Below are 27,402 nucleotides of genomic sequence, written 5' to 3' on the forward strand. Positions count from 1 at the left end.
GAAAAATCACCATGAACAAGAAGGGGAATTTGGGAAGGAAACGTAAATAATGAAGAAGTACTATCACTAAGAATAGGGATGGGAATTTTGGAATGGAAAGTAAACATTAAAGAATTATTATCGCCGAGAAATGGATAGCGATTTAAGAAATTAAAACTTCAGCAATAATAAATAAATAAATAACTGTGTGCGTTGAGTAAAGTACATTTTGACCACATCTCTTCGTTACCCTTTCGGGCATGGTTTTTATTCCAAATCCGTTCGAGACTTAACTATATACAGTACATTTCCCTTAACTATAACCTCTTCTACAGTATAATAATAGTACATCACCACCACCAACTTCTGCAATGGAAAATAAATAATAATAATAATAATAATAATAATAATAATACAAAAAATCAGAAAAACGAAAAACCCATCAGCATTATAATCACAATAGCCACCAAAAATAATGAAAATCACCACCACTCCTACCTTATCGCCGGAGTTGGAGATAAGGAGATGGTCGAGGTCGTCCTTAAGGTCGTGGTGGGGCAGGAAGGGGTACGACTCTACCACTCCCTGGATGTCGTCAGGCAAGGGGGTCACGAAGGCCTCGCTAGATCCAGACGTCTCCTGAAAGGCAAGTTGGGAGAGTCAGAATATGGAGAGTCATAATTTGTTAGATGGAGTTAGAAAGTGCTAGAATAGGGGACCACTATGGCCTCGCTAGATCCGGGAGTAGACTAAAAGAGAGAGTTGAAACTAGAATTTCAAGGGGTATTAGGGGAGTTGAAATGGGTTAGGGGTGTTAGAAGACGTTGTAAAATTGGGCAGATGGAGAGTCATCATTACGTCCTCGCTAGGTTCAGATGTCTGCCGAAGAGGAGATGGAGAATACCATAACGATCATCCTATCTTTTTTCACATATAAAGATTAGGGAGGAGTTCTAATAACACACACACACACACACACAAAACCCCCTCCTCCCCTTCCCCACACACAGCCATAACTCAGAAGGGCTAATCTGACATGGCATTGTTATAGCGTCACACAGAAGGCTTCGAACCCTGGTCCTGGGCTATTTGTCTCAGCACAGCCACAGCACCACAACACCCACGGTATTAGGGGATCTGCCCACCCCTCACACCAACAACAATAACAAGTACCAGCAGAACAATATGGGTGTTAGGAACAGGGCGAAATACAGTGTAACAGTAGCAACAGCACTCACAACTACTACCAATGCTCCTATTTTACTACTAAGACTATTGCTACTCCCACTACCACTAGTAATTTTACTGCTACGACTATTTACTATTTACTCCCACTACCTCATGTGCGTCAGTATCCAGAAATACGGAAAGGAGAGCCGTCTGTAACTGAAGGATTGACGAGCTCAGAGCATACACCATTCTCTCTCTCTCTCTCTCTCTCTCTCACACACACACACACACACACACACCAACTCTGGATTATAATGTGGCTATCTCGGGATATATTACACCTGAGGCTATTATACGACCGTGATGTGTTAGGCCATCAGTGTTAACTTTCTATAACACCTCTGCCGCATCCTTGCTACTACCAGGCATCTTTTATTCGTTTTAGAAGTGAGGGAGTAAGGAAAAAAAAAACTTAAAAAGAAAAAAAAATCCAGGCATTTTACTCACCCACTCTGCGTGCCTCTTGGTCCTGGAGGGTCGTCCACTCTTGATGAACTCCACGAAGTCATATTCAGTGATGGATGGAGCCACGTTGCGACGCCCGAAGATGGCCAGGTGGGCGGTACGAGGCACGGTCAGGTTGAATCTGTAGGCATGAAGAGACAAGGTGAATTAGGGATGAGTGACAGGGTGGAGGAAAGCCCTTGCCCTTGAAAAGGTCAAGTTTTAAAGTGATCTGGTTTACTCGTTACTGTGGACGACAGAAATTAAACAATACAAAATACCTCTTCAATGCAGTCGCTGAAGGTTTTTATTCTGGTTAAATGTTACAATGAACAACAAATATTAAACCTACAAAACTAAATAACTCATCAATGCAATCGCGCGAGCTTTTTATTCTGGTTGAATGGTTATAGTGAACGACAGAAACTAAACACAATACAAAATAACTCATCAACTGCTCGTTTTTTTTTTTTTTTAACAAAATGATAGAATCATGTGGAAGTCAAACACCTCTGGGCCCAAAAGATTTCCAAGATTTCTTATTTAGCTTGAATATATGAGTTCGTTCGAACAGACAATTTACCGAAATGTCTTACTGAAGATAAACCTAGAAGCTTTTTTGTTCAATATCAACAGTTACTAATATCATACCTAAAAAAATAACTTCTTAACATTAAAATGAATCCCACAACTAACACATCCATAACTCTAACAAGCCTACAAAGATTAAGTAGCCCAAGTTCACACCTAACCTTAAAACTCATGTACCGCTCTAACCCCAACTAAAACTCCACAGCCAATAACCAACCTTCTAACATAATTATGTTCCGAATACGATGCATAGAAAAAAAAGTTAATAAGCAATCAGGTAACTTCACAACTATCCCACGACTATCCTCAAAACAACCCACAAACCTTAATAACCCAGCATATAACAAAATGACTCATAACTACCCCATAACAAACCTCAAAACCAACCCACTGACCTCATATACGTAGGCTGTTTGACCTCGAAGTGGGCGTTCCAGTATCCCCTCGGCGGTATCTTGTTCACATATCGGCGGTTGAAGTGTCGGAGCCGCGTGAGTTCGGTGGCTCCCGTATCAGGTTTCGGGGCGCGGGCCAGGGTGGTGGTCAGGGGCGGCGAGTACGCTGTGGGTCAGAAAATAAGACAGGGTTAGAAGGGGGTGATAGATAAATGGATGGATGGAAAGACTAAGAGAGAGACACTGAGACAAACAGATAACTGGACAGAAATGAGAGAGAGAGAGAGAGAGAGAGAGAGAGAGAGAGAGAGAGAGAGAGAGAGAGAGAGAGAGAGAGAGAGAGAGAGAGAGAGAGAGAGAGAGAGAGAGAGAGACAGACAGACAGACAGACAGACAGACAGACAGACAGACAGAGAGAGACAGAGAGAGAGAGAGAGTCTAAATCCACCAGCAGTGTTGGATTCTGACGCACAAAGAAGGAAAATAAAATGACCCGCACAGAAATAGACGAGGACGTAATTAAGACCAAGGTATCGCTCTCTCTCTCTCTCTCTCAAAATAAGGAATTAATACCTTATAGCACTGGAATTTATGAACAGTACACTAAAATTACCAAGTTACAAGTCGACCAGAATATGAAAAAAATATATAAATATATTAATTTTTCCATTATCTCAAATCTACCGTCTTTAACCTTCTGACCTCTGACTGACGACCTGAAGGTTAAATTTTTCCTTCGTTCTAGTGACCTATGAGATCTGCAGGTAAGGTGGAGGTTGGGAGGTTCGAGACAGGTGAATTAGACACACCTGTGCCGCCCTGAAAGGTCATGTTCATTAGCCTGACCCCCCCCCTCTCTCTCCACCGCACCCACTCCCACGAAATTTTAATACCATAAACTTTCCAGGAACTTTACCCTCTTACATACTCTTCCATTCTCCACCACCAACCTCCGGAAACTCCATCCGCATCTATCAATCTATATATACCTATCTATCTACTTACTGCATCTTACTCCTCTCCTGATTAAAATCTTCCCTAACGCTTTCTTGGAAGCGTTTACTCTCACCTCCATACAACACCTGGAAAATGCTTAGCAATCAATAGTTATCGATTCTACCGCCTCCATCTTAGCATCTCCCACGGCTCCTCCTCTCCCACATCCTTCTTGGTCATCTTTCCTGGAAGCTCTTAACACTCCTCCTTCAGTACCGTCGGTAATATATCTATCTACCTGTCTGTATACCTTCCGTAAAAATTTGTCTATCTATCGGTGAATAAATAAATATGTCTCCATCTCTTCTATCTGATCTTCCGTATTCTTCTTTTCTATACGCTCTTACACTGTTCCACCACCGCCCCCTGGAAAATGTCTATCTATCTGTCTATCTATCTACACCTCACCCTTGACCAAGATCCCTATGTATCTTTCCTGGAAGCTTTTACTTTGAACAATCTCTTGTAACACACACACTTCCACCAGCACCCTTTGGACGTCTACCTATCTAGTCTATCTATATTCTTACACCTCATCCTTGCCCAAGATCTTTCCTACTAGTCTTTCCTGGAAGCTCTTATTCCTACACATTCACTTTCATCACCACCAAAACCACCACAAAAAGCTATACACTTTTCGTATCTATTAATATCTATCTGTTTACCTGTCTATCTCCATCTTAGAATCTCTTACGCTCATCCTTGCCCAATTTACTTCCCATTCACCTTTCCTGGAAGCTCTTGCTCTTACACTGTCTACCACCACCACCACCACCACCTCCGTCACCGCCGCTGCCGCACCAATCACTTCTCTTAAGCTAACCCTGAGGCGGTATGCTCACTCACTCCCCCTCTCCCCTCCATCGGCTTTTAGAATCTCTCTCTCTCTCTCTCTCTCTCTACTTTTCTTTCCCACGAATATCCAAGTTAGGAAGGATTAGATGAAGTTAGTGTAAATTATTCTGTTAAGGCGGAGTTAGGATAATATTGTTGGGGATAGGTTGGGTTTAGTTAGGCTAGAATTGGGATATTTTCAAGTGGTTATCCGGAAAAGGGAAAACATACTGAAAGATGCTGGAAAGAGTCGGAGTAAGGAGACATGCCCCATTATCTCACTCTATAAGAACATAAGAAGAGAGGATAACTGCAGTAGGCCGGTTGGCCCACGCTAGGCAGCTCCTAGAAGAGTAACTGAACTACTAGAATGAGATAAGGATAGCAAAGAAGAAGGCTCTCCCCCGCCCTCCAAACCCTCCAGCCGAAGCCGGCAGGAAAAAGTCAGAAAGAACACCACGCCGTATAGAAAAACTGGCGTGGACATTTTACAGGAAAGTGTGAAAGGAGAATAGAGACTATCATAGTGTAACCTGAAAAGTAAATCTTTTTTGAATTAGTATTGGTTATAAGATTTTCTTTATTCTATATCCACCCCTTATTTGTCATATGCTTATCTAGCCTATGCTTGAAACTCTCAATGGAAGAGGCAGCAACTACTTTACTAGGTAGCTTATTCCATTCGTCTACTACTCTATTACCAAACCAATTTCTTCCGATTTCCTTTCTGAAACGGAATTTTTCTTGTTTGAAACCATTATTTCTAGTTCTATCCTGTATGCTCACTTTAAGTACCTTGCTAATATCTCCCTTATTTATACCATTCATCCACTTAAACACCTCAATTAAGTCTCCCCTTACTCTACGCCTCTCTAGCGAATGCAGACTTAGTCTTTTCAGTCTGTCTTCATATGACAGGTTCCGGACGTCATGTATCATTTTAGTCATTCTTCTCAGTACATTTTCTAACGAATTAATATCCATTCTATAGTAAGGACACCACACCTTCCTTCCATGCCTCTCATCTCCTCTCAACACACCCCTCTTCTTCACAGTTCCCCCCCCCCTCTTTTTCTCTCCAACCCCCCCACAGTGTATCCCTTCCTCACTCCTACATCCATTGCACCCTCTTTTATCTATTCGCACTATCTTCTCTCTTCACCTACTCCCCCGTTTCTCTCCAATCCTTTCTATTTTCTCCACCCCCTCTCTCTCCTTCAATGCTCCCCTTCTCTCTTTTCTCAACTACAGTACGTTCCTTTTTCTCGCCACACACTCTTCCCTCTTTCTATGCTCCCCCTCTTCTCTCTACTGCTTTCCCTTTTCTCCACACCCTCCCTCTCCTTCAATGCCTCTCCCCCCCCCCTCTTTTTATTCCAAGCCTCACCCGCACCCCCCACTACAACACTCCATGGACATTAAAATGATCGGGGGAGACGCTCGCGATCACAACAAACTTTTCCTATTCAGTAAAAAAGGTAGCAACACAAAAGGGGACATAGCAGAGGAAAGGAGGCTTTTTCCTCCTCCTTCCTCTCCTCTTTTCTTCCTCCACCTCTCATCTTCGTTATTTTCTCCTATCTCCATTTCCTCTTATCTTCTCCCTCCTTTCTTCTACCTTACTTTCACTTGTATCCTTCACCTTCTAAATGATCCTTCTCCTGTATTCCAGGCTTTTAATGTTACAGGTATTTTCTTTCCTCCTTTCCTTTTTCGTACTTCCCTCCTTCCGTCACCCGCGTTCATTATTTTTCCCTTCTTTCTTAATCTTCTATCTTTACTTTCGCCTTCCCCCTCCTTTATTCATTTCTCTCTCTCTCTCTCTCTCTCTCTCTCTCTCTCTCTCTCCGCCTTCATTTCCTCCCTGACCTATTCAATCTCCCTCTTATTCACCCTCTTTCTTATTCATTCAGCTCTCCCCCTCTTCTTATTCACTTAATCTTCTCTCCCTCCCTCCCAGTACCTGCCTCCCCCTTATGAGTACTTTTGTTCCCTCCCTTCATTCTTTCCCTCCACTTCCATTCGTCTCTACCCTCCCCTTCTATCCATATCTTTTATTTCCCCTTCCTATCTATCCACCCCATCTAATTTTCTCTCCTCTCCTTTTTCTCATCATCTGCTCAACTTCCTCATCTTCCTCTCTCTCTCCCGCTCTCTCTCTCTCTCTGCTCTCTTCCATCGTTCTCTCACTTCTTTCACCTTCCTCTATCATTATCATCATAATAATAATACACCATCATTATACACATCATAACATCACTATTCCTCCTCCTCCTCCTCCTCCAATAACTTCTCCAGGTAAGGCCTCAGGTGAATCTTCCCTGGGGTACTATGAATGCTCTCTGGGGGAGGGAGGGAGAGGGAGAGGGAAGGAGGGAGGGGAGAGAGAGAGAGAAAGAGAGAGGGGGGGGGGATGTGGAGTAGAGGAGGAGGGAGGGAGGGAGGGAGAGGAAAGATATGAAGAGAGTGAAGAGATCATAACAAGATCAAAGAAGAGAGACACTGAGGAGAGGAGGGAGGGGGAGGGAGTGGAAGAGGGAGAGAGAAGGAGAAGAAGAGGGAGGAGGGGGAGGGGGAGAAAAGAAGGAATAAACGAAGAAAATAGTAAGCGGGAAAAAAGAAACTCATGGAACAAATGAAAAAATGAGACAGAGAGAGAGAGAGAGAGAGAGAGAGAGAGAGAGAGAGACTGTATTAATCTCCTATTTATTCTCCTCTTTTCTTAAACCTCTCTTTATCCCTTCCTCAATTCATGGAAATCTTTCAAAATATTTTCCTCCCAACTTTGTTTTTGAAGCCCCTCGGATGAATATCGGTTCACCCCCTCCACCCCCTGCTCTCTCTCTCAATAGGTTACACGGAACTTTTTAAACTTTCATAAATACGCATAACTGCTACAGGTTTTCCCAGCACACACACACACACACACACACACACACACACACACACACACACACGCACACCGCAATCTCCCAGAATAATACATACGCACACAATCATCACCATCAGTATAAAGTACACAATTCTCTCTGTCTCTCTCTCTCTGTCTCTCTCTCTCTCTCTCTTTCTCTCATAAATTCCCTCCTCCTACTCCATCTTCCTTTCTTTTTAATGTTCAGTTTTTTTTTCTGCATATTCCTCTTTTTTACTATCGTTCAATAACTTCTTTTATAATGTCCTTCCATATTTTTTACACTGCTTTTTAATTACTTTTTTTCCTTTTCTAATAATGATCTTTCTCTTTATTATCCACTTCTTTTTTATTATTATTTCCAAGGATTACGGTCATGATAATTATGGTGACCTTCCTTAAGTTTAATTTTCATGTTAGTATGTCGAACCTGAACACCCTGCCATATTCATCATCATCATCATCGTCGTCATCACCACATCATATTATTAAGCCTTCTATCCAATTTCTTCACTTTCTACAGATCAATGAATTTTGTGAAAAGGATAATTATCTAATATCCTGCCATCATCATCGCCCTGATCATCATGTTACTTATTAATCCTTATATCCAATTTCCTACATTTCCAAAGATCAATGAAACTTAATGCCCCTCTGATCTCCTCCTCCCCCTCACCTTCTTCCATCCCTCCTCATCCTCCTTCGCCTTCTCCTCCCCCTCGCTCATCAACTTTCCACTCCTCTCTCCTCCCTATGATATCCCTATCTTTAAATCATGGAATACTATTACTTATATGTTTCCGTTGCTTTCCTTTCCCTCTCATCTTGTTTCCTTTCCTTTCCTTCCCACTCCATCCCTCCCTCTAACCCCCTCTCCCTTTCACTGTGCTCTTCCCTCTCCCTCTATTCCTTTTTCTTACCTTTCCATCCCTCACCCAACCTCACTCTCACTCCATTCGCTCTTTCTCTCCCAATGTCTCTCTCTCTTTTGCTTCAGTCCCTCTCCTCCTCCCTCTCACCTCTTTCCCCTCCATCAGCCACCGTACTATCACATTTCCCTTTTCTCTTTCTGTACCTAGCCTTCCCCCCCCTCCCACACCATCCCTTTCCATACTCACGAGATCTCCTATCCTGCTTTTTTCTTTTTCCCGTCCACTTTATCCTCTCCCGCATCTCCCTCTCAGCCCAACCCCATCCCCTCCCTCCTCTAGCCCCATTCGCTAGCCTAACTCCTTCTCCACATCTCCCCCCAACTCTCAAACCCCATTCCCTATGTTTCCTCCCTCCCGCTCTCCTCTACCCCCATTCCCCAAACCTCCCTGCCCCCCACCCCTCTCCCCTTCTCCCTGGCCCGGTCCTCCCCTACGGCACACAAGATGGACTGTCCCGCGTGCACTGGTTCGATACCATCAACTGGGCCACTGTCACGTGACTGCCCTAGGCCCACTCCCTATTCCCCACTACCCACGTAGCTACCTACCTCCACACCCCACTAACTGCGTACCTACCTGCGACATTTTTTTCCTAACCTCCCTCTCTCTCTGGCATGTTCTCCATCTACTTACATGTCACCCTGTTCACTCCCCTTTCTTTATCTCAACTTTTGACACTATCTATACCTAATTTACATACAAGTGTCAATTAACCTCGTGAGTGTGATTACGCCTACTTGCAGTAATGATATTTCACCATCATAATTATACTTGAACACATTTTTTTCCTCCTCCTCCCTATTATTACAATGCATTAATCCTATACTCTTCACAAAACTGGCTTATTAGTGATATCCACGACAAATAAGCGAAGTAGTGAGCAATAAGTTAAAGAATAGTAGCAGCTTTAAGGAGTGAGGGAAAAGGCGACAGAGTGAGAAAATGAATTAGGAAGTGAGCAAGAAAAAGGCAAGTGAGTGAAGGTAAGTGGAGCCGTGAGCGATGGGTTGAGAAAATTACAAGCTTTAAAGGAGTAAGTGAAAAATGGTGACTGAGTGAGCGTGTGTGAGTGGTTGGGAAAACGAGCGAATGAGGAAGTGACAAAGCGAGAATGAAATAAGAGCGAGTTTGGGAGAAGATGCTTAAGAGAATAACAAAAGATGAGTGAGAAAAAATGTGAGTTAGAGAGAGAGAGAGAGAGAGAGAGAGAGGTTCAGAAATGAATGAATGGGCAAATGCAAGATGACTAAGAAAATGTGAGCTGGTACGCGACAGGTTGAAAAAATAAGTGAATGACCAAATCAGAGAGAGAGAAAAAAAAAGCGCCATTTACCGAGACAGGAGGTAAAAAGTCTCACCCATTCAGACTGATGACGTCTTATCTCTTAATTTTCGCTATCTCCAGACAATTTTACTCAGTTTGGGGGAGACTTTTCGAGCTGGGAAGGGGTTTGATATAGCCTTCATTTTCCTCTTCAGTAGCAGAGGGAAATAAAAGCGCGGAGTAGTGGCGAAGGAAAGCAATCAAGTGAACTGAAGTGTGAAGGACTGAGAGAGAGAGAGAGAGAGAGAGAGAGAGAGAGAGAGAGAGAGAGAAATGACCAAGTATGTGGTTAACTGAATGTATTATGCAAGAAATTGAGCGAATAGCATGAGGGAATGAAAATAAACAAAACGAGTGTAAAAAATGGATAAAATGAAACTGAGTAAATGACGAAGAATTTCTGAAAGTAAAGTGTTGGCATATAATCAAGCAAGCGAGCAGGTAAATGCATGACAAGTGAATAAGCCAGCAGCCTACCATCCCCCAGTAAATGCATGAATAAATAATTGACCAAACCATCAACACAACATCCCCTGCCCATCCAGCATCTCCCTAAACCCGCCAAGGCTGCAATGAATTTTAATAGCATAATCTGCTTTGGCCGACCCTAATGCCTATTCTCATTAGGCTTATCCTGGTCTCCCCTACAACACACGCCTACAGATGAGGCACTACACACACACACACACACACACACACACACACACACACACACACACACACACACACACACACCGTATCCATCATCCTTACTAGCCTACCTCAGCTCCTATATTCAATCTCACATAACCAGTTTCATCGCCCTATCTACATTCACTCCTCTCTATAATCATTCAATATTATGCAAGTTATTTTACCCTACTACCAACAGCACTCCGACCTACGCGTCTTTCCCAAATCACTTTATCATACGGTATACATTTTTCCTTATAAGTGTAATGATTAAAATCTGTTACCCACCATAACTTCCGGATATTACCTAATCCCCAATTCAGTAAGACCTAACTAAACCGTCAAAGCCATAAACTTTACCAAAACCTTTGATATCCTTCAGTCCTAACACTGACAAAGAAAAAAAATGCTTTTCATGAATGCCTTCGGTTTGTGTGTGTGTGTGTGTGTGTGTGTGTGTGTGTGTGTGTGTGTGTGTGTGTGTGTGTGTGTGTGTGTGTGTGTGTGTGTGTGTGTGTGTGTGAGGTCTAAGTAAGGTATGTAAGAAAGACTGCGTAAATAAACTTAAAAATTACCTACATAATATATTCACAAGGCACAACATGGGTGCAAAAGACATCAACTGCAGCAGCTCTATGCAACATATAGCAACGCAACAATAGCTATCCGCGGAAGCAGCACACAAGCACAAGAAAAACACTCAACACACAGCTTTCCCGGGCATTCACTGTGTGCTGGCATGACATAAAGCTTGTAATGCATTTTCTAGGCCATGAAATTTGCCACAATAAGACCAGTGGATTGTGAGTATAAATAACCAGCCAACTAGCTTTGTCGCATATTCTGGAACGAAAGAAAAAAAGAAAAGGCCAAGATAAATTAGACATTCGGATCTCAACCCCTTCTCTACAATGAATTATTTTTATTCTTGCTACGACTAGATGGTTTATTAAGCTTAGGGGAGGCTTTTACATCTGATGGGGATAAATACATCTTTAAATTACCTCCTCACTACAAATGAGCTCTCGTTAGTTTAATAAAATCTAGAAACAGCAAGAATAAGCCTAAAACTAGTCATTGTACTGAAGGAGTTATGCAGCAAGCTAGCAAAAACTAAAACGATTTTTTTTTTTTTTTTTTTACCAAGTAGCATATTCATCCCTCCCCTCCTTCAAAAATTCCCTCCGACAGCAGCCATGGAGGGACGGAGGTAAGGAGGGATGGAGGAAAGAGAAAGCGGTGCGGAGGAAGGAAAAAGCAGAGGGATGGAGAGAAAAAGCCTACCTCGGGGATCCTCTGGGCGAACTGGGGAGAGAGGTGGAGTTGTCAGTGATAGACAGACAGGCAGATAAATAGACAGACGGAGTAATTGACACAGATAAAAGACCGATTTGTCAGACAGGTTGAGAAACAGAGATCGATAAGAAACTAAAACAGGTAAATACCGTCGACTGATATAAAGAAGCCAAACTTCTGGACGAAATGCAATGACTGATAAAATAACGACAGATAAAACACACAAGATAGAACAGGTGAAGAGCACAAACAGATCAGATGAAAATTTGAATTAAAAATGGACTCATAGAAAGACGGACCGAGATAAAATACGAACTAACAAAGACAGATACTGATAAACGGACCTAAAAACGGACGGGGACAACAAAGTCGGAAAGGTGCGGTGATAAACAGAGACAAACAGGTACCGATAAACACAGGGAAGACAATATGATTAGCTGATGACAATGAGATAAAACAGACAGGCAGATGAATGGATGAACGAGACAGATAGGCAGACGGCAGACAGGCTATAAACATACAAACTAGCACTGACACATTAACGGACGGACAGACAGACAAACACCAACGATGAAAAGGGAAACACAATCATCGAATAATCATCATGGAAAAAAAAAAAAGGATGTTGGATTTTTAAGACAGAGACAAACAGACAAATGGACACAAAACAAACATACAGAAATACATGAAGAACACACACAAGGTAAAAAAAAAAAAGAAAAAAAAAGGCAACAATATACATAGGCCAAATCTTAACCATCCTGTACTTTCTCCACATCTGTCCTTCATAAATTCACCTAAGACATTCATTTCACAAAACACTATTGTTCAAGGTAGACCAATGAATAGACGATGAACTGTGTATAAAATGCCTTTCCCTTTTAAAAATACAACACTTAGTCATCATCATCACTATCACAGAAATAGTCAACAGAATATGACTAGGTAATATAGTAATTTAGTTCATGATTACCTGTAAATACATATAGTGGGATTAAACAACGAAGCTATATATAAGCGTTTAGATTAAATGTTTCGTTCTACTAACGCTTTTCTGCAGGTTCGTAAATTTAGATTCCAAAGAATAGCCTATATAGCTATTGTTAAGGAAATAATATATGTAAATATTTGCATATACGTTTGGGGTTATTTAGGCAATGAGACATTAAGTAATGAAAAATATATGATTACTTTTTGTTATAAAGAACAAAATAATTACACAAATACTGAATTAATGTGGAACACCTGAGCATTTATGAAACAGTGAGCTGAGAAATGACCGTAAGTTCCGCAACCTGGAAAACTTAGCAGTCAGTTGCCGACGTACAGCCGAGCAGTGAACACTATTATAGTGATATATAAGAATACGTGCACCGTGATAATATTAAGGCCATGACTACAAACTACACCACTATAATACAGCTGCAAGTCATACGAAGCCTCGCTACTTAAGGACAAGTATCCTAATTTAGTCTGAAACTAGCCAGTGAAGAGCAATATTTAAGGGCCAGTGAAGAACAATATTCAGGGTTTCTTTATCAATGAAAACCAATAGTTAGGGTTACTTTTACCAGTCAAGAGGAATAATCAAGGTTACTTTTAAGACTGGTGTTACGCTGTAAGCCTTCAACAAAACAATAATATTTCTTGTAGTATTCAAAATTTTGTTATAACGAAATTACACAATGATAACTGTGCAAACGATAGTCATAATTATATATTAATGAACGAAATCAAGTAAAGGAAGGCAACTTTACGTGTTTTATCCAGTGACTGTTATGCCTACCCACAAGAAAAGGTAAATGCAGTGGTCTCAAAGAAGGTATGTCAGTTATTCAGCAATTATTAGAACTTATAACATTCCTGGTCATACCATTTAGTAGTTGGGGGTGAATTTTGTCATCATCACTCTCACTATCATCATCATCACTATGCCTATCATCACTATCACTAACATCATTGTCACATCATCCCCATCACTATCATCACATCATCATTATCCCTATCATCATCACTATAACATCATAATCACTATCACATCCCTATCACTATCATCACATCATCCCCATCACTATCACTATCATCATCAAGGTCCTACAATCCCTATACTGATCACGACTACAGCAGGGAACAGCTTCAGGATATTAATTTCGTCAAAACAAACTCATTTTCCATAATAACCACCAATGTGTTATGACTCCTTTGGTGTGATTCAGTATGGACATCCCACGTCAATGTTAGAGGCGAGGCTACCGTCGTTCACGTTCACATCCGGATATTAATGAGAGAACAAATACACACACACACACACACACACACACACAGCATACATATACAGTATATAAAAATAGATAAATAAACGATACACTCAATATAAAAATCTGAATTACTCTGAGTACGATAACGCCATTATATTGTGTGTGTGTGTGTGTGTGTGTGTGTGTGTGTGTGTGTGTGTGTGTGTGTGAGAGAGAGAGAGAGAGAGAGAGAGAGAGAGAGAGAGAGAGAGAGAGAGAGAGTAATAAACAGGGTAACAAAGAGAGATGAGGGGAAGGAAGAGGGACGATGAAAAGTAAAAGAATAGGGGCATGGGGAGAGGTGGGAAAAAGAGGCAGGAGGGTGAGGGGGGAGAGTGGTTGAAAGGGCATATGCAGTAACCTAGGTGAGAGCAATGGAGAATGAGGGCGGGAAGAGAGGGGGGAGTGGGAGGAAGGGGAAAAGTGATAAGGAAAGAAATAGGACGTTTTATGTAAAGGGCATATTCAGTAGCAATGGTGAATCAATGGAGTGGCAAAGGGAGAGGCGGGAGGATGGAAAAGAAAGTGAAAAGAACAAAAAAGGAAAAAACGGAAAAATGTCTTGAGGGCAATGGGGAGGGATATAAAGAAAAATGGAAAATAAAGAATGAAAGATGGAATGAGGATTCAAATTAAAAAGAATATGGAAAAGAAGGAAAAGGGGAAAGAATGAAAGATACTGGAAACTGGAATTATAATGGAAGGGAAACATGAGTACTGAAAAGGAATGGGAAAGAAACGAGGATATTCGAAGGGATGGTTAATGTTATTTTAACTATAAACAATAAAGAAAAGAAAGGAAAGGGGTATCCGTAGAAAACAAAACATAAAAAATGAGAAGTAAAACAAGATAAAATAATGACATTCAACAAACAGAATGGAACAGGAGAAAAAGCGATGAATAAACAAATAAGGGTGAAAAGGGAGCAATAACCCCCCCCCCGAAAAAAAAAAAAAAAAACGAAGGTTCAGAAGGGGAAGGAAAATAAACAAATAGGGGTGAAAAGGGCCAGAAAGAAAATATCAGATTAAATAAAAACAGATTCAGCAACAAGCAAAGGGGGAATTAGCCCCCCAAAAAGGGGGTAGGGGGAAGAAAATGTAGACTGATGGTGAAACAAGGACAAGAGTGCCAGTAGAAACTTTTAAAAGGCAACCAAATAATGGAAAAGACCAGCGAAAGGGGAGGAAAACAAACAGGAGTGAAAAAGCGACAAATTCAAGAAAATCATACAGGGAAAAGACCACAGAAATGGGAAGAAATATACAAAATGGAGTGAAACATGGATAAAGAGGCAGTAAAAATAAAAAATCAACAACAAAAGGGAAAAGACCTTAAAATGAGGAGGAATATATACAAACTGGGGTGAAAAGGGAGGGAAAAAAAGGGGGGGAACACCATAGAAAGAGTAGGAAAGTATACAAAATGGAGTGCAGTGGAGAAGAGCCAGTAAAAACAAAATAAAAGGGGGGAGGGGGAAAGACCTGGGAAAGGGGAGCAAAATATACAGACAGGCGTAAAAAAAGGTGGGGGGGGGGAAGGGGAAGACAGCCAGTGAAATGAAAGTTTAAAAATGTAAAAGTATTCAACGAAGTCCCAGGTAATTGTATGCATGATGGTGGTAGGGAGAGAGGGAGAGCAGGATTAACTGTGGTGAGGGGGAGAGAATAAGATTGGGTGAGGAAGATAAAATGAGAGTAGTGAAATAAAAGTACAGAAATAAACAGAAATGACAACTAGAAATCAACCGGGATACAGAAATAAGATCAATGTACGGGAAGAAACCGAGACAGGAATGACGCGCGCGCGCGCGCGCACACACACACACACACACACACACACACACACACACACACACACACACACACACACACACACACACACACAAACTATATGGTGTGGAGAGAGATGGGTGAAAGATTAAATATGGGTCCAGATGAGAGAATGTCAAAGAAAATAAAAATTGGAAAAAATCAGCATGGCTTAAATGATAGAGAGAGAGAGAGAGAGAGAGAGAGAGAGAGAGAGAGAGAGAGAGAGAGAGATTGGTACAAGACAAAATGGTTCACACAGTTGAAATGGAAATTTATAGCATTAAATGAGGGTTGAAAACAACATAGCACGTAAAACAGATTGGGACCAGAAAAAGAAGAGATATATTGGAACTGCCTCAAGGGTAAAACATCAGAGTATGCCACAAATAACGCATCAGATACTCAAACTGTCTAGTGTTGCATAATAATTGCCTAAAACGTACAAAGTGACCAATAAATCTGATCCCAGACTTAATTCAACATGAACTGGGTGAACTGTAAGGTAAAGATGCACTTCTCTTGTAGCCAAGTACTCATTTGGAGGGTTTAAAAAGAGTTTAGGGGCATTTGTATAACCAGGGAAGAATCACATGGTTATTACTCGTACTTATGTCGCATCATGAAGACATCTCACTCCTGTGCCATCATCATACATAAATACAATAACTGGAGCCCTACTTATAAATAACTCTAACTGCCCTGATCTATTGGTAATACCGATCAGAACAAACTCCAAAGAAGTTGGACTGGATGGTGGGAGATGGTGAAAGGGATTGCATAAAGATGGATTGTTATGAATTATTGCTCGCCTGTTCTAACCCAAGAAATATCTCTACCCTCATTCAGCTCCGGTGATGGCCAAGTTTGGTCAGACTGGAGGGTCAATTTACCTGGTAACCAATGACTCATTCCTACCTCATAAAAGGCTCATCAAAATTCATGCACCACAAATTAGTGGGCCAATTAACACAAACTGCAATCCTGGTAGACTGACAGCTCAAACTCCCTCTGTCAGAAAACAAAGATTTTCTCATAAATAACTGTAGGTTGTGAAAGTTTAGTGTCAGAAAGTACTGCTTTTGTTGACGACTCGGATGTAAATGTCATTACTGAATCAAGACTCGAACACTAAACAAAGGAAGCTTTGTAGCAAAACGTAATTTATCTGACCACAGGATTTCCAGCAAGTGCAAAAACGGCACAAGTGGCAGCGCACTGCTACATAATAAAACCAACCTTCATCCAGTACATGCAGGTGGGTCGCATTATAGGAGTGGTTTATGTTAACCCGTACCGCGCTTCTTTTTTTTTTTAATTACCCATTTACATCATTTGATTTTGATTTTTTTTCTGGCTAAATGGGCTTGACACATCAATAAAAGATCCCAGGCACTAACAAGAGTAATCACCAAGGCCAGAAAGTTGGGTGAATCGAGTCTGGTTGGTGCCATTCGACCTCTGGAACCTTCGCGGTTACTGAAAGGGCAGAGTGGCAGTGAGCCTGTGAAAAATGTCAGCCGCCTCCCGTGCTCCTAAATTTGTGTTATAAGCACAGCGGAGAAATGTCTGAAGTTAGTGAGATACGTTATTAGTCCATTTTACTTCAGTTGCTTGCAATGACATCTCGATGCCCCAGGACGTAGATCTACGCTGCTGGCATTTCAGGGTGGGGACATACATCCACTTCCCTAGCACTGTACAGGCTAATGGAGGACTGCTCGGACAGCAGAAACTCGTACAACAAAGTGAAAAAATGGATCGCAAAAACTCTTGTAACAGGACACACAACATATGAAGAAAATAGGGTTAAACTAAATGACTCTGCTCGCACCACCGAATCTGGGTCTAAATTGCTCATTTGGTATCATCAGTTTCTCATACAAAATGATGCTCATATAATGGGACCCACCTGTATTTCAAAACCACCCACTGATATACAATATATGTCAAACTTAAAAATGAACTCTCAGTAAAATGATGCTTGGTTTATCTACCATGCTCACCGCAATTCAGGGAAACTGACGAGAAACTGTATGAACACACCGCTGAAGAGTGTTGCATCCAGAATTCATATTACTTTGGCCATTTTAATTTACCCATTGTGAAGTGGGGTGAATTTTTGTCCTCTGAAACAGAGGTAAACCTGTACAGTAAGTTGCTAGAGATATTCAGTGCACAGAGCAACCAACATGTGGAAATACCTTGAATCTTGTATTAGTTATATCGGAAAACTTAGTCAACAATGTTATTTATGAGCATTCGGTACCAGGGATCATCGTATTAACAATCAACCTTAATATCAGAAACAACAGCGTGAATTCCTGGTACAAGAAAGTTCCAAACTACAAAGCGGCTAACGTTCAAAAACTTAAAACAATGATAGGTAGAAATTACTAAGAACCAAATACAGTAAACTCTTAATTATCCATTGTCACAAAATCCAGCGCTGCTGGCTCAGCTCTACTGAAGCAATATCCAGTGAAATTATGCAATATCTGGCACCAAAACAGGACGTTAACTGGTGGTTCTATGAAATATCGAGTGTTGAGGTGTATTAACCAGTTTGCAAACAGTAGCCAATATTACCGTACTGTATCATTATTTTATTGTCTTTTATGCTTGATTTTCATCTTTTACTAATGGGAAAGTTTTTAGGAAAGAGGTTCAATACGTATAGTAATGCAACATCCGGTTAGGTTGACGAATATTGAGCTGATGAGAGGTACTATGCAACATCCGGCTCTTTGCCTTAACCTGGCACAGGGCTTAACTGAATTATGCCAGATGATTGACAGTTTACTGTATTCAGTCACCAGATGTTTATGATTTATCATTATATAGTCATATTTAGCCTTAATTTCTGAGACGGCATAAATTCTAGATATGAGAAATTTCCAGCCTACAAAAGATGTGTTTCAAACTAGTGATGCCAATTATTGGTAGAAATTACTAGAAACCAACTTCAGCTAACTCCTTACTTTACCATACCCCACTAAACCAGATATCAAATTAAACTAACACCCCCCGACAAACTGTCATACATATCGGAAACCATTTGGTAAATGGGAAAAACCATGCACACCAAACACACAACTCTGGGTCCACCAGACCCTTTTTTGCATTTAATGCATACTATCCATTACCTGGGGTGTAAGACGCATGCCTATCGGACCACTTCCTGCACATGGGGTGACGCTGAATGCAGTTACCAACCCTGGTAGTTGTTTTGTCCATTTGGCTTGGCTAGTAATGAAGTGCTACGACAAAGGTGTGAAAAGGGAAATTATGGGCCAAGTTAGTGTATGATGTGTACAGGTACACCCCAGTTTAACGATACAATTGGTTACGTAAAAAACCCATCCTTAGGCAAGATATGTATCTCAGGGTAGATTTAACGTGTAAAGTGTAGGGATGTGTTTTTGAGCCTTGGTTTCCCCCCAAACCAAGTCCTAAACCTAAACAAATGAGTCCAAAAACAAGGTTAAAGCCAATCTAAATGGCCTAAGACATAAAAGATGTTAACCTAAGCCTAACACCTGTAAATAACTCATTCGTTTTCGTTTTTAATTTTTAAAGGCTCCAACATGCTTGCATGTGTCGGCCTTGGTCACCTAATGGCGGCTCTCCATGCTGCACGACCCATTGCAGCCTCCCTGTTCAGTCCCTTAACCCTAAGGTCACACTTAATGACCTCGTCCCATGTCTTTCTCGGTCTACCCCTCATAACCCCACCCCCAATATTAACACTTCTCACCTTCCTCACCCAACTATCATCCCCCATCCTCTCCACATGTCCAAACCACCTCAATCTGCCTCTCCTCATCACAACACCAATACACTCCAGTCCCATCCTACCTCTCAACTCTTCCATTAAAACCAACAAATAAAATCTGAAAATCATCAAATGTAAGTCTGGAAAAAATGAAGCTTAGTAAACTGTACCCCAAAATGACAATGTTCACCCAACCTATAGCTAAAACACATTAATCCAAGTCTAAAAAGTTTATAGATCAAACTAAACACCCAATTTTAGTCTAAAATATCAAAATTGGTTTTAAAAAATCAAAAACCATCCTTACACCAAAAACCATCCTTAAACCAGGGTTTGGCCATTGTTAGGAGGGGTATGGTGGTACAGTATTTCTACCCCCACAGTTAAGCCAGCGTAATGCATCTAGAGGTATCATTTATCAAGGTATACCTGTATAGCTTTCATTCTTAGTACAAGAGTATGCTAGTTTGGTCATTCATTTTCCATTATGTGCTTGAAATCCAACGTCAGGGGGGGACCACAGAACTTATCAGGTTATCAGCTTTACTGATTGGAATTGGGCTCTCCCTTCCCCCCAATTGATCCCGTATAAAGTGGTTCTACTTCATTCAGTCAACAAATGTCCATGAAACATTAAGAACTTTTTCAGACTCCAAATAAGGCTATATATTAGTGTATGTGCACTGGTACGCAATAGGCTACCTGCTAAAAAAAAAAAAAAAAAAAAAAAAAAAAAAAAAAAAAATGTATACAAAATGGTAGAATTGTGACATAAACAACTATCTTTCAGCAATGAAAACAGCTCATCAAAATTTCAAGGTCACAAAGAACGAAAGGATACAAATATATATCACAATCTTTGTCAAAATGCTAAAAAGTTACTAAGGCAAAGCAAGAGAAATATTAACGTTCACAGTAAATGCAACCCACGAGATCACAGGTTAGCTCCAACAAAAGTAAGACACCACAATCAATAGGCCTGCTAGTTTTTGCAAAGTGAAACAGATGGCAAAAATTCTTAACACTTTCTTTGCATTGGTATCACTGAGAAAATCCATATTCAATCCCTTCATCTTCTCTTGTACAGGTAGATGAAAGCAGCACAAGCAGCAACATCTTGATCAATGTGAGATGTATTGTCTGCAGTCAATAAGACACTGAGGCCTGACAATATAATTAGATAAAACCTTTAGTCCAATTATGCAACATATCACTTAGGAGAGGCACTGTACCACATTACTGGAAATTTACAAATGTAAATCCAATATCCAAAAAAAGCCAATAAATCACATCCCAGAATTTACTGTCCAAACAAGGTAACTTAATATCAGTTGAGTGCATGATGCTGGAAACCATATTTGAAATCAATCTGAAAAAATCTCATTAATGACTTAGTGTGAACTTTGGAACAATCAAGTCATGCACATCTCCGTAACTTTTATCAATGACATTACAGACGTATGATGTAATTAAATCAGTCAATGCAATGTATCTCAATTTCTTGAATGCATTCCATAAAATTAGCCATAATTAACTTAGAAACGCAGTTAACCCCCTTCCGTATATGTGGACACCAATAAAAAATATCTCGTGACACGTCACAGAAATTGAGAGTGGTACGTGCGTACCATGCTGTTCCAATGATGTGCAGGGGGCAACTCACAGTGTGGTACTGTGCCCATATGATACCCTCGTGTTGACATCAACATCACTGCTGCGGAAGAATACGAGGTTGTGATACGCCCTCATAAAGAAGGAGTTTATGGCATCAGTGGCAATGTTCTAAAGGTGGACTGAAAGATGAATTAACTCCTTAACCGCAGGTGTCATTCCAGAATGACATTGCAAAAACTGGACCAAACCGCGGGTGTCATTCTGGAATGTTTGTGAATATTTTGAATACCGCGCGTTTTTTCCGCACGCCAATTGTTTCAAGGGAGAGTAGCTATTAAGTTCTTTCACATCCAGCCAACCCCCACCTCCCTCCTCCCACCCCCCAGGCCCCACTCCCACCCCACCCCTACCCATACATACATCAGTATCTGTCCAGCTTTGTGAGTAACAATGGCACTGATGTGGCAGTGAAGTGCAGGCAATTACAGTGCCTTTTACCTGCCTCAGTGAACACAGAGTGGGTGTTTATCGTATGTGCAGTGTTCATATATGTTTATAGTATTATTATCAGAGTGAGGTTGGCATTTGGTAATGGTGTGTGAGGCGAAAAATAATGATTTTAGATCGTTCACTTCTAATGGCACTGCCTGTCGAGTGATAGTCAACGAAATCATGAAACCTACATCATCGCAAAGCCGAAGGTTAGTACTTTCTAATGGTACCTTCTTTTTTGCTCTAGATTTATTCTGTGCAGAGTTATAAAGCTTTAAAGTTTGTTTGCATTTTGGCTGTAACCCCCTCAGGGAGGGGAGGCCCAGTCGGGTCAAAACAATGCCCGCGGTTAAAGGGTTAAGAAAATACCATAAACAAAAAGATATTAACAAGGAAGAAATCACCAAGGATGAATTACAAGCATAGTCTCAACTTTGGTTCAGAGTTCTATACAGTATTGTTTTTAATTTATACTGATGATACTGACAATGGTTTACTCTATAGAAATATCAGAATTCACTGACAATATAAAAACTGTTATCAGTGCAGATACCCCCAAAGAGACTGATGATTCAACAAGATCTTAACATACTGTTCAATTGGGCTCAAACATACCAAATGAGCTGTAACGCAGACATATACAAAGTTCTAAATACAGCAGAATCTCTTTTATCCGAAATTCTTTTAACCGTAAGTGTTACTAAAATATTCTCATTTCGATTAACTGCAAAAATCTGAAATCTGTCCGAATTCAAACACGAGGGCCTGTTTCGCGCCACTAGAGTTAGTTTACAGAAATTTACCTCCCACCCAATGTTACAAAAGTGCAGCTACATACGTAGTTACTAGCCTACATTGTATTAAGTGTTTTGGTGATGGCCGAGTGGCTTTTGGGGTGCTGGTGGTGGGATAGACGTCGCCAGAATGGGTGATGGGTGAGTACAATACTGTCCCCTTGTAACCTACATATTACTGTATTACAGTATCTTTTATCCCAAAAAAAAATGATTAAACAAAACTTTGAAAGTCCCATGGTTTTCGGATAAGAGAGACTCCACTGTACTGGTAGTAAATACGAAAACTTTAAGCATACTATGAATGATACCTGAACTTGCAAAATTTGCACACCAAGAAGAATAAAAAAACAATACAGAAAGCCCGCCTTACGTCAGACTTCTATAGGCTGGATGCAGTTTTGGTTTGCTTGTGCCTTTCAGAAGACCAGAGGTTAGATTAACCACAGGTCCGAAGTCAGTACATGCAACAGTGGCAACACAGTGTGTCAATGCTAGTAACTGTTCCCCACATTCAGTTGCACTATGGATGAAATAAAGTGAACAACTAGGGACACAGGTGAGATGTAAGCATGGACTTAGGTAACTAAAGTTCTGTATTTTCTCAATCTAAAAAAATAAAAATCTTCCGGGAATATCCAAATACCTGTACTGTAGGATGGCCTTGTGCTCTTCTTTTTTCCCCCCAGCAAATTTTTAAAAGGCAAAAGTAGGTTCTAATTCCCCCTATGGATGGGGTGGTTACAGGTAATTTGGATTTTCAGATAAGCCCAAAAATTACACTTCATCACATCTTTACTTATTAATGCAACAACCTACAGACCTGGGGATACTTTTTTTTGCAAGGAGTTGGTGAGTAGTATGGTCTTAAATTTGTTTCCCTAACCATTATAGTTTCCGAGATATTAAGGTCTGAATAAGGGCTATTTTCGGAAAAATACCCGTGATCAAGGAATGACTGCACTATAAATAGCCCGGCGTGGAGGGGCTGAGGAGGCCTTACTGAAACAATTAAAAGCAAGCTGTCAGTGCGCCGAAGCAATAAGGAAAGCGAACAAAGTACAGTAACTGGGTTTATAGGCAAAGCGTTTTGAATTCAAAACCATTATCCTTACCTTCTACAATTCATTAATGAATCCACATCTGTAGCATTATGTTCTGGTAAGATTACCATATTATAAGAAAGATATGAAGCTTGAGAGAATACAATAGGAAATAACAAAAACTGTACCTAGACTGTGGCACAAACCATACGAGGAATGTTTGAGAATTACAGTTGTTCAACTTGTGAAAGCACAGAATTCGAGGTGATTTTATACAAGTATTCAAAATTTTAAAAACAAAATGAACACTGGGCAGCTGACAAGTACTTCTCTAAAGATCAATCCAACTACACTATAGGTAATGGGTATAAAATAACTGGCAAGCATTTCCAAAGCAAAAATGGGTTGTAAACATATAACAGAACAAGTTGCCAAGGAATATGATACACTGCAATATTGTAGTGACAAAAAAAAAAAAAGAAAAAGAAAGTATTTAGCTTTGAATCCGACTAAATATGTTCATGACAGAAATAAGAAAAAAGTACTTACTCAGGTGTTTCCCTCTTTCAGTGAATACAGCAATACCCAAACAGTCTGATATTAATACTCTTCCTTACAGATTAAAATAGTACAAAATACAGTTTCATTTTCAATCTTTCCTGTGATATTTCCAAGGCATGGTGGTCCTTCTTCTTTTTCCTACCAACTTCACCTGTAGGGTTTGGTGGAGGTGGGAACCCTCTTGATTTGATATCTTTCATTCACAGAATTATTTGTAGTCAGAGTATTCTCTTTAATAAACAGACTATAAAGGACCAACAGGGATCTAGCTGTTAGCTTTCCTTTGTACTACTAAGCATATTGTGAGAGCTACCTGGTTCGTTTGGTGTATCGTGACAAAACAAATTTCCAAAGTTCTTATACAAAAATGAGAATTCTTTTCCTTATAGTTCTTTTTCAAAAATGAAACAATTCTTTCTCAATTCTACACATAATACTGGCTAGAATATGAGCAATATTTGGTGGAAGAGCGACAGCAGGAAGTGGATGCAGATCAAGGAAATACAAGTGCTGCAGGAAAAATTCGGCGAAGAGAGTGATGCTGCCTGACACAACACGTGCTGCTGTGCAATTTAAATGGCTTCCTACTCACAAATCACATAGTTCTACCTAATCTCTAGTTAATAAAGCTATAACTAACCTCAGGCAAGGTAGATAGTCTGTACCAGGAGATACAATGTCACTAGATAAAGAACAAACTGCGAGTTACCGTCGCCCCAAGAGCTTGGCGTGGACGCCAGTGCAGAGGAAAGGCATTATGGGAGTGACGTCACGAACAAGTGCGCATCGCGAAGCCCCACTCCGACGTATTTCTTTTTCATTTCTGTATTAGTTATTATTATTCCTATTATTCTTTTTCTTTTTTTACTATTACTGATACGAATTGCAAACGATGAGATAGGGACACGAGAAGAGGGGAAGAACGTGGAACTTAAAGGATGGTGAAGACGGAAAAAAACGATGGAATGGAGCAATATGAGAGAAAAATATTATGAAATGAAATGTGAAGCAAACACAGAGCGTCAGGAAGATTACGAATAAAGAAGGGGGAAGAATCACAGAAGACAAAGGAATAGAGATAACGTCGATGTAGGGGAAATAGAGGTAACTGAATGCGTTCAAAATGAATATACTTGTAGGAGAGAGAGAGAGAGAGAGAGAGAGACGTTTTGTGAGATTACGCATTCAGGAAGGGGGAAAGAGCAAAAGGACGGGAACAGAGAAACGCTAGATTAAATAAACGATAGAGAGAGAATAATTGAAGAAGAGGGGGAGAAGGATTAAACAAGATGCGATAGAAATGATAAATGATTGAGATAGACGCGGAATAAATGGAATGGGAGGGAGAGGACTGTGTGTGTGTGTGTGTGTGTGTGTGTGTGTGTGAGAGAGAGAGAGAGAGAGAGAGAGAGAGAGAGAGAGAGAGAGAGAGAGAGAGGGACATAAGAACAAAGTAACCTTCTCCTGCCTCACTAGAATCGCCTGGAAGGTAGCAAGAATAAAACTGTCATTATGAGCCAAAAATACTTAAAATATACGAAAGGAAGAAAGCACTAGCTGGTACTGACACACTTCGGTATGTCATCCGCTCACCTTAATGTGACTCTACACTGAATGGAAAATGTTTCTTGTAATCAATGAAACCATCTACTTGGCTGGGAGGTAACCATATAACCAAATGATGCCTGGTGGTTTACTGGGTTAGGGCACTCCAACCGAATGAGGCTTGTAGAGGCTGCAATGCCAGAAGTGGTTGGGGATAACTACTCACATAATGCCTCCCAGGAGCGAGGGAGGCTGGTTACCCTGGCCTTAAATGTCAGGACTGAGTAGCCTAGCCCACGGCCCCTACGCTGATGGGGAAAACAGGGACGAAAGACAGAGAATGCTACAATGAAAAAAGGGAGAACTACAACATGAATTTTGGGGTACATCAGGGCAAAGAAAGGATAAATGCCCTGCTTAGAAAAATACAAGAAAATAATAAAATGTTCCCTGAAAAGAAAAGAAAACATTGCTGAGAAAAAAAAAAAAAACTTGCTTGTAAATAATATAAACATGTCACTTCTTGAAAATAAGAAAAATAAGAAACCTACTTGAAAAGGAAAATCTTGCTTAAAGGAAACAAATCCTTAATTAGAGAACAAGAAACCCTTATTGAAAAAACCTGCATAAAAAGGAAATAAAACCATAAAACCTTGCTAAGAAATAGTACAAACGAGTTTAATAATACCTTTGGTGAACTACAGACCATTATTTGGGACTCACTCTGCTTCAGTCTGTCAAATGCCACTTCCTTATCTATTACTCAATCTGCTGTTTATCATCTCCAGAGTGTGCTTGGAACTGACTGCACCTGATCTTAATGGAAATTTGCATTATTTCAGTGTTTTGAGCTAGTGATGATTCGGTTCGTGTGCCCCCCCCCCTCCCTCTATCCCTCTGTGTGTGTGTGTGTGTGTGTGTGTGTGTGTGTGTGTGTGTGTGTGTGTGTGTGTGTGTGTGTGTGTGTGTGTGCGTGCGCGCGCGCGCTTTCCCCCCCTCCCTCCCTCTCTCTCTGTGTACTTCTCCCCCCCCTCTCTCTCTCTGACACACATACACGCAATATATATACACACAAACTTGCATTCTCTCTCTCTCTCTCTCTCTCTCTCTCTCTCTCTCTCTCTCTCTCTCTCTCTCCTCCATCCAATCAGCTAATTGCCCTCCCACGATTGGCTATAATAACGGAACCCTTAATTATAAATGAAGATGACTGGCTTAATAACTGAAAGGCATAATTATAGCGAGGAATAACTGGATAATTGACTTGGAGATTATAAATGGAGATGAGTAAGTAACTGGGTAATATTAGCTAAGATGTTCACTGTCGAGGCTTATTATCTCTCTCTCTCTCTCTCTCACACACACACACACACACACACTGCAAACACTGAATCATACAGCACTTCTCTCTCTCTCTCTCTCTCTCTCTCTCTCTCTCTCTCTCTCTCTCTCAACCCCCATCCTCCCCCACCTAAAACCACACACATCCTTTCACTTACCAGATTAGGCTCTTACCCACCCCCTCCCCCTCCGGCTAAATAAAATAACAAGTAACTAAGCCAACAGGAAACAATAAAGGGAGGGGGGGGGCTGGAGGAAGGGGGGGGCTGCAGGCACGCTAGGTAGACACAGGCACGCGAGAAATGGGGGGGAGGAGGAGGGAAAGAGGGAAGAGGAAAGGGTGGTCTGGGTGAGTTGATTCTTGTAGTGATGATGATGATGATAGTGGTGATGGTGATAATGATGAAAAAGATACAGATAAAGATGATGATTTAGCGTTGGTGGTGATGGTGGTAATGAAAAAGATACAAATAAAGATGATGATGATGGACAAAAATTAATTCCTCTCTCTGACTTTAGACCTC

General features: G+C 40.7%; 1 protein-coding gene across 1 annotated transcript in view; it reads right to left on the reverse strand.

The window, feature by feature from the left end:
• Positions 1-27,402, reverse strand: part of Ten-a (Teneurin-a transmembrane protein) — a 475,834-nt gene that overhangs the window by 192,331 nt on the left and 256,101 nt on the right. Inside the window, 3 exon segments of the mRNA XM_080281215.1 lie at positions 472-618; positions 1,657-1,795; positions 2,640-2,805. Of these exon segments, the coding sequence (XP_080137341.1) occupies positions 472-618; positions 1,657-1,795; positions 2,640-2,805 (452 nt within the window).

The sequence above is a fragment of the Coenobita brevimanus genome, chromosome 88 (assembly GCF_032717465.1).
Source record: "Coenobita brevimanus isolate Jiangsu-jjx chromosome 88, ASM3271746v2, whole genome shotgun sequence".
NCBI classification, from domain to species: domain Eukaryota; kingdom Metazoa; phylum Arthropoda; class Malacostraca; order Decapoda; family Coenobitidae; genus Coenobita; species Coenobita brevimanus.